The sequence below is a fragment of the Sciurus vulgaris genome (genome assembly GCF_902686455.1).
Source record: "Sciurus vulgaris genome assembly, chromosome: 1".
Classification (NCBI taxonomy): Eukaryota; Metazoa; Chordata; class Mammalia; order Rodentia; family Sciuridae; genus Sciurus; species Sciurus vulgaris.
The window spans coordinates 14,951,085-14,961,205 of record NC_136461.1 but is presented as its reverse complement, the minus strand read 5'-3'; the positions used below and the strand labels follow the sequence as shown (position 1 = coordinate 14,961,205).

The following is a 10,121-nucleotide window of genomic DNA, read 5'->3' as shown; positions in this document are numbered from 1 at the left end:
CTGCACGTCCCTTTTTGCCAGGACTACCAGGAGGCTCAAAGAGAGACCTTGGTTTGCCTCTCAGTCCTGAAGAATGGCCACTTCTGGCACAGGGCTGCTCACCTGTCCTAGTTCACGTTAACCAGCGTGTGCTGTGAGTCATTTCTATTGGCTGGGACCTGGCGGGCGGGAATTCGGAAGTGTGTATCACAAACAAAGAAAGGATGTCATTCAGTACAGGAGCTTTGGAATCTGACACACCTGGGTCCAGATCCCTGCTCCACAACGTGGGGGACCTTGACAATCACATCACCTCCCACACTCCCGCGGTCCTTATTTATAAATGTGGGGGAGTCCATTAAGGCAGCCAAAGCAGCTTCTTCATATTGCAAATGACGGTGTTGTGACCATCATTAGCATTATGGGGACTTTTGTTCCAATGAGGCAAAAGGAGCAAATTTGGGGAGCTCTGTGTACCCCGAAGTTCAGGTGCCACCCTGACTCCAGGACTGGGTTTGGGAAAGCACACGGCCAGGCCAGGCGGAAGCCCCGCAGGACTGTGACATGTCTCTTCGTCACCGTAAATCCGCAGCCCCACCAGAGCCGGCACGCGCTGGGCATTTGTGCTGTGACGGGAATAGATGGCCGAGCCACTGCGGGCCAGGGCGTCGCAGTCCTGGGGTCCCCGGCAGCAGGGGTGCCAGGGGCCACAGAGGGGCCCCCAGCTGGGGGTGGCAGGGCAGGCACCCTCTGTAACCCCCACGGAAGTCCCAAGTGAACCCTCTCCTGTTTCACAGGCAGCAAAACTGAGTCCCAGGCACACAAAGCCGATGACGAGCGCTACCCAGGCCAGCAGGACGCCCCAGGTCCCTGCCCAGCCCTCCTGCACCCAAGTCTAGTTCTTCCCAGAGCTTATTTCAGTCTCTGTCTCACTGACCACAAAGACTCAGCACTGTCCTCAGAAATATTTGGAAAGTTTTATTTAAATGTTTTGTGTTCCCTTTTAACCAACACCGAAAGGAGATTTTTTTTTTTTTTTTTTTTTTTTTTTTTTGCCCTTCCAGACAGGAGAGTCGCTTCAGCAAAGGACCTGGCACCTGTGTGCAGAGAGCCGGGGAACACAGACCCCCGCAGACTGCTCTGCCCAGCTTGGCCACCCTGGGGGCCAGCCAGTCTCGGGGTGGCTTCCTGGGAGCCTGGCAACTTCGGAGTGAGTGACCCCATCCTGAGGAGAGAGGCCTGGTCCCCCAGGCATGGCTGGGCTTGGGGACCAAGACGTGAGCAGGGGGCCTGGTGGGTTCTGGAGGAAGGCAAAGGGAAGGAGAGGGTTGGATCTGGAATGTTCCAGTGAAGGTTGCAGCCTTGTGGGTCTGGAGAAGTATATTTGTTAGAAAAATAAGATGCTTTGAGAATTTCTGCAGTCTGTGCTCTGCCTGCCCAAGAGAAACCTACCCTGTTGGCCAAGGGCAGTGGAGAGGTTCAAGAGCAGAGGCCAGGAGTCAGCCTGGCCCCGTGGAGGATTCCAGAAGGGAGCGAGGTGGGCAGCAGGCTCTGGTTCCTGGGTCCCCTTTCTTGCAGCTGCAGAGGCTGTGGAGACCTTTGCCTCCCTGCCCTGAAGGTGTGGGCTGCTGGGCAGTGGGCAGCTTCGGGAGAGAGGAGCTGGCCATCTGCTGTGGGCTTTGCGGGTGCCAGGGCCCTGAGCCCTCAGAACAGAATGCTCAGGGGGAGCAGCACCAGCGGGAGCAGCAGGGGCCCCGGAGGGGGGCTGCCCGCCGAGCTGACCTGGGCACAGTGGTCCAGGTTGGCCCCGATGCAGGCCGCGTACGCCATCACGTGGGGGATGTAGTTCTGTTCGTGGACTCCGTGCAGCAGATGTGCCATGGGGCCCTTGGCAAAGACGGCCACGTCCTCCCCGCCGTGGGTCTCGTGACGCAGGGGAACAGCTGACTGGGCCTGGTAGTTGTTGTGAGCTGTGGGCCAGGAGAAACACGGCTGAGAGCCCGCTGGGCCTGGTGCTGGCCAAGCAGCCTCTCCCGCCCATCCAGCCAGCTACAGCACCAGCTTCAAGAGGAGGAAACTGAGGGCTGGGTGGAGCTCAGTGGCAGAGAACTTACCTCGCACACATGAGAAAATTAAGCTTATGTGGCCTGTTTGGATTAGCAGGGAAGAGTCAACTAAGAAGTCACCAAGGGCTGCATCATTGGCCCCTCCAGGGATTACGGAGCTGGATGAGCTAACTGGGAAGACTCATGGGCTGAAATATTATACAGCTAGTAAAAATGACAGTGTGACACACCAAGTACCTACACGTGCCAGGCACATGCTAAGTTCATCAGACACATTTAATCCTCCAGGTTAAAGTCAGACCTTTTTAGGGAGGAAACTGAAGCTGAGAAAGATGAAGTGCCATGCCCAAGGTCACAGAGCTGCTAAACTATGAGGGGAATCAAACTGAGGCTGCTCTGACTCAAGTGTGGGTCACTCCAGGACCCCCACCTTGACGATGAGCTACACTGTTCTCCTCGGCCTGTCCTGAGGGCTGCCCTGTGCCCTCCCAGCCGCCCCCTTGGTGTCTCACCATAGTCCACCATGGATACATTCTCCCGCTCGCCGTCCACCACCTTGTAGCCAGGTCCGTTGCCGTACAGGATGGCGGTGAAGGGCTTCTTGTCTGTGTCGCTCACCATGGGGGCCAGACCTGCAATAGACAGGTGTCCAGAGGCCATGTCGGAGCACCACAGGTAAGCCTCTTGACTGGACTCCTTGCTTCAGTGGCTTGGTAACCCCGGGGATCCTCTCAGAGGGGCCCCAAGCCACCTCCATGGAGCCTCCTTCTCACTGTTTCTTGTTTTCAACCAACTACCCCCTGATTTTCACTGTGTCACACCATCCACCCACCCATCCGTCCATCCATCCATCCATCCACCCACTTATCTATGTACCCATCCGCCCATCCATTTATCCATCCATCCATCCACCTACCCATCCCTCCACCCACCCACCCATCCATCCATCCATCCATCACCCACCCATCCATCCACCCACCAATCAACCCATTCACCCACCCATCCACCCATCCATCCATCACCCACCCCACCCACCCATGCATCTACCCATCCAGCCATCCATCTATCACCCACCCACCCACCCATCCGTCCATCCATCCATCCATCCATCCATCCATCCACCCACTTATCTATGTACCCATCCGCCCATCCATTTATCCATCCATCCATTCACCTACCCATCCCTCCACCCACCCACCCATCCATCCATCCATCCATCACCCACCCATCCATCCACCCACCAATCAACCCATTCACCCACCCATCCACCCATCCATCCATCACCCACCCCACCCACCCATGCATCTACCCATCCAGCCATCCATCTATCACCCACCCACCCACCCATCCGTCCATCCATCCATCCATCCATCCATCCACCCACTTATCTATGTACCCATCCGCCCATCCATTTATCCATCCATCCATTCACCTACCCATCCCTCCACCCACCCATCCGTCCATCCATCCATCCATCCATCCACCCATCCATCCACCCACCAATCAACCCATTCACCCATGCACCCATCCACCTACCCATCCCTCCACCCACCCACCCATCCATCCATCCATCCATCCACCTACCCATCCATCACCCACCCACCCACCATTCACCCACCCATCCACCCATCCATCCATCACCCACCCCACCCACCCATGCATCTACCCATCCAGCCATCCATCTATCACCCACCCACCCACCCTCCGTCCTCTCCCTTCCTGCCCAGCTCCACTTGCTCTCTCCTAGGTGCCCGCCGTCTAGAGCCCCTTCGCCAGCACACTCAGCCGACTCCGGCCCGCTGCTGCCATCCTTCCTGGGCAGCTCTTCCTCCCTGCTCAGCTACGACTAGCCGTCGCCATGGCGGGGCTTGCTGCTTCTCCCGCCCCAACGGAGGCCCACTTACCAAAGATGGAGTTGCCACGGGGGGTGTATCCACCAAAGGTGAAGACGTGGGAGTGGTCAGCAGTGACCACGGTCAGCGTGTCTTCCGGGGAGGTCATAGTTCCTGCCTGTCCAATCGCCCGGTCCATCTCCACGGCCTCGTGCAGCGCCTGCTTGGCTTTGCCTTCGTGGTGCCCATGGTCGATCCTGCCTCCTTGAGACACCAAGGCAAAGGCCTCGAGTGAGGGGTGCGGGGAAGGTGGGCGCCTTCACGCCCGACACCATCACCAGATGGCCTTGACAGGAAGGGACAGTGACTGTCACTGAGGACCATCATGTGCCAGGCCCGCCTCGGGCATCCCATGAACCGTCCGGTCTTTCCAGAGGCCAGACGCGAGTCGTAGGACTCGCAAGCCCAGGTTCAAAGGCAGGTCTGCTGGTCTGAGTTTCCTGCCATATTTCCACCGCCCCATCGGCTCCTAGACTGTGTCTTCAGCGGCTTGGAGGAGTGGCTTCAGGACACCCGGGAGACAGGGGAGGGGAAGCAGCCCGAGTCCCTGCTGCATGGCAGACACAACAAACTGACGTCGCATTCCCCTTCACAACGGCCTGGCCCAGCCGGTGCTAAAGGCCCTGTTTACAGATGGGACAACTGAGGCCGACAGAGGGAAGTGTAATCCCCGTGGTGGGACCTGCTGGGCTGAGAGCAGGTGACTCCTACAGCCTCTGGCTGTCCGTCTCCACCTTAAAGACAACCCCTCTAAGCAGAAAGCACAGAGCTTCTGGCTCTCGAGGGGGCCAAAGTCCACGTGCCATGGAAGGGGGGCCTTCCACAAGGGCCTGAGGGGGCCTCAAGCTCATGCCAGCTGCCTCGGCACACACAGGGCCCTGGCTCTGAGCTTGGCCTTGTGGTTGAGGGCTGAGTGGCTTTAGGGGACACCTCCCCTTCCTTGTCCACCAGCAGATGCTGCCTGGGTGGACACTCCCAGTGGAGGGTCCTGCGCCTGGGCGCCTGGGCGCCAGGCCGCCCTCCCGCCACTAGCCTCAGCCTCACTGCTGGCCTGGCAGGCTGGCAGGGCGGGCCCTCCCTTTGTTGTGGCTTTGGGAGCAGCTGGCCCGGCGGGCTGGCCTGGCCCTGCTCACAAAGAGGACCATTCCCCGGGGAGCGTGCTCGCCACCACTGGTTCCTGGCTGGTTCCTCAGTATCAGAGGCCTGCTCGGGGCCAGGCCGAGACCGCTGTGCTTGTGGGAACCCCGGGGTTTGGCAAGAGAGCCGCCGCGCTGGGCTGGTGGCCACTGGCCCCTGGAAGGTGGAGGAGCCTGTGTACATGTATGTGTGGAGAGCGTGGCTGTGCAAATAGGTCCACGTGTCTGTGTGGGTGTGTGCGCGTGCACATCTCCACAGGACAGTGCGAGGAGCCGCAGAGGGCAGTGGCTCTCAGAGCTCTGGAAGGTTCCAGACTCCCTATGCTTCCTCTCACTTCCCACTGCGGCTGCTGGGGCTACTGTGTAATCACAATCATGATAGTAGCAGGAAGACTGTGGACCTGTCCTTTGCTGGGTCCTGTTCCAGTAGTTTATATCTCTGAGCACCCCGGAGGCCTGTCGCCCCTCGAGGGCACAGCCAGTGGGTGGCAGCAGGACAGGGCCCCAGTCAGACTCCACAGCCTCTCATGGAGGCCAAGCAAGGAGACCCATGTGGAACGGCCTGTTTTGGTCTCCAGGTGGGGGTTTCTCCAGCATCCCCTCCCTGCATTCTCATCCCAAAGGGACTTTCTTCACCCCAAAACTGGGAAGTTCACTTTGAGAGCTGGACCATCCCATCCCCTGACTCCAGGGCCATGTTTCTGGAAGCTTCCTCTCAGCAGGCTGTTGACCTTCCACCAGCAAGAAGAAGCCTTTGGGGTTCTTCTTGGTACTGACCTTCCACTAGCAAGAAGAAGCCTTTCGGGTTCTTCTTCAGGATCTTGATGGCCACCCCCACCATCTCGGAGAGTGACGGGTCAGTCACGTTGTTCCTGTTCAGCTCGTACTGCATGTCCCCAGGCTCGAAGAGACCTGAGAACACAAGGGAGCGGATGCCAGCGTCCTGCCCGCCAGGAGGGCCGCGGGGAACCGGGGTGGCTCGGGAATACAGGTTCCCACAGTTCCTGCCATCTCCGCCACCGCAGGGTCCGGGATCACCAGGCCCATTCTCCAGAGGAGGGGACTAAGGCTCGGGGGTGGAAGTGCCAGATCCGAGATCCCCGTCCATCAGTCTGTCTCAGCATGGAGGGCCCAGGACACAAGGCTGTGGCCCCAAGGCCACACACGTGAGGTTTGAAGGGCCCAGTGGTCATGTGTGAAGCGGCAAAAGGGTCATCGTCCCTTTTGTTCACTGAGCCCAGTTTTCTCCTTGTGACCCAGCCCTTGCCCAGGTAGCCCATCTTGGCGTTGCCGGTTCTGGACGCCCTTCCTGGTGCTATAGCAGGCAGGAGTTGGCTTCCCAGACGGCACCCAGTGATCCCTGTCCCCTCCCACACCAGCAGGGCTGGCCTCTGCATCTGACAGCACCCCTCACTGGCTCCCCATTCCCTGGGGAGGAGCATCAGCCTATCAGGACCGGCAGAGACAACCTAGCTGGCTTCCTGGCCACGCCGTGGAGCTGACTCTGCCCCCACTCTGCCCACCCTAACCCGGAAGCAGTTTAAATCTTGGCTCCCAGGCAGGGCCTGCCTGGGTCACCCAGTTCCCAGCGTGTGGCACGTTGCAGGCCTCTGCCCTCGGAGCTCCAATTTCTCCTCAAGCTGGTGGGGATACTCCCTGTGGGCAGCAGCAGCTCCCGGCCCAACGCCACCAACAAACCCGACCCCTTTCCTTGCGCCTCCCAGGTCCCAGGAACTGATGGCAAAGGCCCTAAGGGGGCAAGCTGGGGTTCTTGGGGCCTCGACTGGCACGGCCCCAGCTGCGGGGCCCGTCTCTGGCTTACCCAAGAGGTAGTCCACGGTGTTGGGGTCCAGGGCCAGGAGTGCCGTGCGGTTCCAGACAAAGAAGGAGTGCTGGGGGAAGGGACGTGTCAGCGCAGGCGAGAGGGGGCGGGGCGGTGTCCCCAGCTGGCCTTACATCTGGGCATTTCATTGTTTCTTTCCATCATTTAACATCCCTCCCTGAGGACCTACCATCCCTGACCTCAAGAAATGACAAATAAATAGGCAATTATAATGTCTAATGCAGGCAGGGGAGAATTCTGGGAAACCGGGAGGGCTGTGAGCCCAGAGGCTGGACCAGGAGGGCTTCCTGGTAGAGGTGGTGTCCTACTGGAGCCCTGGAGCCCAAGTGGAAATGATCAGCCAGGGTCAGGGAGTCATGGGTCAAAAAGGAGGTAGGCGTAGGTCACAAGGGGCCTTGGATGCCCACTGCGGGGCAGGAGCTGTGTGTCTGGGGTGGTGGCAGGTCAGGGAGGGAGCGAAGCTCTCACTCTGTCTCGGGTCCCCATCCAGGAGGGGAGATAAAGGAGGTGCAGCGTCCCTGGGGCAGGTAGACACAGAGGCTGGCCCAGCTCGGCCTGGAGACGGCACTGTTCAGGGCTGGGACCTGGGCACCCAGCACTGCCAAGAACCAGCTGTGTGTCCTCAGGACAGCCCCTTGCCTTCTCTGGGCAGTGGCTCTGGGGTCAGTGGCCTTCAAACCTCGGGGGTGGCTGTGCAGGAGGAGGGCCCTACCACATGGAGCTCGGTTCAGGCCTCACGTCAGTGCCAGGAGGACACTCCCATCTGACAGACATGGACGTGGAGGCCCACAGGACCTAAGTGGTCAGGGTGAAATCGATGGCTTTCTAGAATGTGGCCTACACGGGGCCAGAGAGAGATGCCTTCTGGCCGGGCTTGGGGCCATGGTGCGGCCCCTCCCCATCCTGGGGATGAAGAGGAGGATGAAGCGTAGCCCCTGTTCTATAGGGAAACTGAGGCTGGGAGGCGTCTCTGCGTTGGACTGGGAAGGGGCTCTGGCCGGCCTGAGCTGACACAGCAGGCGGGAAAGGGCTCGAGGCCACTCAGTCCCACGCCGCCCCCGGCCCTGGGGCTGTAGCTGGGCCCTGCCCCCACCTAGCTCTTGGCCCGGCTTCACCCCACGAAGCCTCCCTAGGGGCCAGTCCTGGAACCCTGGGAAACCCAACCCCAGAGTGACATCAAAGTGGCTGCCAGGCTGCTCCCCACTGTCTTCAGCCCTGACCACAGTCATTTCCAGACCCCGGCTGCCCCAAGCCGGCCTGCAGTGCAGATTTAAAGGGCCAGAACCTCCTCACAGAGCCAGAGCTTGGGACCCTCTCCCAGCCCCAGCCCAAGCCCTCCCCTGGTCAAAGGGGATGCCTGTCGGGGGCTTCTGGCCCCACTGCTTGGTTCCCACACTCCTGGGCCTACGGTGCCCTCCTGCCATCTGCCCAGTGCTATGACCTCCACCCCCTTCTCCCACTGACTGGGGACTTCCTGGCCCTTCCCTTGTGGCCTGTCCCCTGCAGGTCCCAGGCTTCCCACCATCATGCATGCGACATTCCCTGTGTCCGACTCATCCCTCAGGCCTCGGGCCTCTGGTGCCTCCTCGGCAGGAGGTGCCAGTTAGTCACCTACTGTGTGCCATCCACAGACTGTTACCCACCAGGGCCCTGGAGGGACAGGTAACGCTCCCCATTCACAGAGGAGAACACTTGGGCACTGCGGGTCCTCGGCCCAGGGCCCCTGCAGTGCCCACCCGGCTACCTTTTGTTTGGGTTTGAAGCTCTTCCAGATGTCCACGAGGTCCAGGCCGTCCAGCCGCGTGCCCCCGGCCTTCTCGTCCATCCGGTACTCCACGTCGCTTTTATTCTTAGGGAACATGTACTTGCGACCACCTCCCATGATCACCTAAAGGGGACAGGAGCCATCAGCAGGCCAGGCTTCCAAGATGCCCCGAAGCCCCAGTGTGGCCTGGACGGCTGGCCTCCTGGGGTCCCTGAGCAGGTGTGGAGACTTTCCCTAGACCCCGAGTCCTCAATTCAGCCTCTCAGAGCCTCCACTTTCCAGCTTGGGGAGGACATCGCTAGTCTCCTGGACTCTGGGCGTCTGGGTGAAGGACCGGAGCACTGGCTGACGTAATTACGAGCCGGACACATCAGCTCCCCTCACAGAGGAAAAGCACTCAGAGAACTCTCTGCATGTCAGGCCCTGAGCCCAGCAGATGCCAGTCATTCTCCCCATGAAGAAACTAGCACAGAAAAGTGGTTTCCTTGTCCTAAGGCCACACAGCCTTGTGGCAGAGCCAGGATTCAAACCCAGGACTTCTCTGCCTCCAGCATCCCTGCCCCACTAGGTCTGCCCAGGCAAGGAAGGCCTCCAGGCGCCTCCCCTCCCACGGCGAGGAGCAGAACATGCTCAGGGAGAGGCCCCAGCCAGGGAGGTCTCTGGGGCAGCCCCGCCGGGAGCAGCCCATGCCGCCTGGGCCAACGGCGGAGCCGGCTCCACGGCTGTGTAGTCACCACTGGGCTAATTTTACCCACCGCAGCTGGCATGAGCGGGCAGACGGACGCGGGACTGTTTGTTTTCCTTGGGAGTCCATGTTTGAAGTCCTGACTATTTTTAAGACAAGGGCCAAGAGCATAACAGCCGCCGCCCGCAGTGACCACCACGCCGGTGTCCTCCTGTCACCGTAGGTGCCAGCCCAGGCCACTGCCCCAGGCCTGGCACCTCATGGGCCCCTTTTCTATCCTCACTCCATTTCCCAGCTCAGGCTTGGCTGGGTGGAAAGGGAGCCAGGTGTCCCAGCCAGCAGCAGACCTGGGGACAGCGCCCCAGGACGATGGGGTCAAGGGACCTGGAAAAGGTTTGGTTTTGCAGTCAGACTCAGGTTTGAATCCTGACTCTCTGGCTTGTCAATCAAGGGCCTCAGTTTCCTTATCTATAAAATGGCACCACCCACCCACCCAGCTATCACAGGAGGACACTAGAGTCCCGGCACCTACGGGAAGCTTCCCAGGAAGGTGTCCCTACTGAGTGACAATGAAAGCTATTTCCAGAAGGACAAGTTCCTTTGCAGTAGTGCGGAGCTGTGGGGTAGGATGGCCCAGGAGAAGGGGACCCCAGGTCATGGGTCCCCTTGCACCCCCATGGTTCCCACAGAACCTGACCCTTGGCATTTTCGGGGTGGAAAATGAAGACCCCAGTCTTCTTGCCTGGAGCCGCAGG

The 10,121-nt window shown here is 60.0% G+C and overlaps 1 protein-coding gene across 3 annotated transcripts in view; it reads right to left on the bottom strand.

Annotated features, from left to right (window-relative positions):
• Positions 1 to 956: 956 nt before the first annotated feature.
• The window catches only part of ALPL (alkaline phosphatase, biomineralization associated), a 55,787-nt gene continuing 46,622 nt past the window's right edge, over positions 957 to 10,121 (bottom strand). For all 3 annotated transcript variants that reach the window (XM_079122470.1, XM_079122469.1, XM_079122471.1), the window contains 6 exons: positions 8,661 to 8,804; positions 6,896 to 6,965; positions 5,851 to 5,985; positions 3,950 to 4,141; positions 2,558 to 2,677; positions 957 to 1,949 (listed from right to left, as the gene is read on the bottom strand). In XM_079122470.1, the coding sequence (XP_078978596.1) occupies positions 1,684 to 1,949; positions 2,558 to 2,677; positions 3,950 to 4,141; positions 5,851 to 5,985; positions 6,896 to 6,965; positions 8,661 to 8,804 (927 nt within the window). In that variant the 3' untranslated portion in view covers positions 957 to 1,683. The remainder of the gene's footprint in view (positions 1,950 to 2,557; positions 2,678 to 3,949; positions 4,142 to 5,850; positions 5,986 to 6,895; positions 6,966 to 8,660; positions 8,805 to 10,121) is intronic.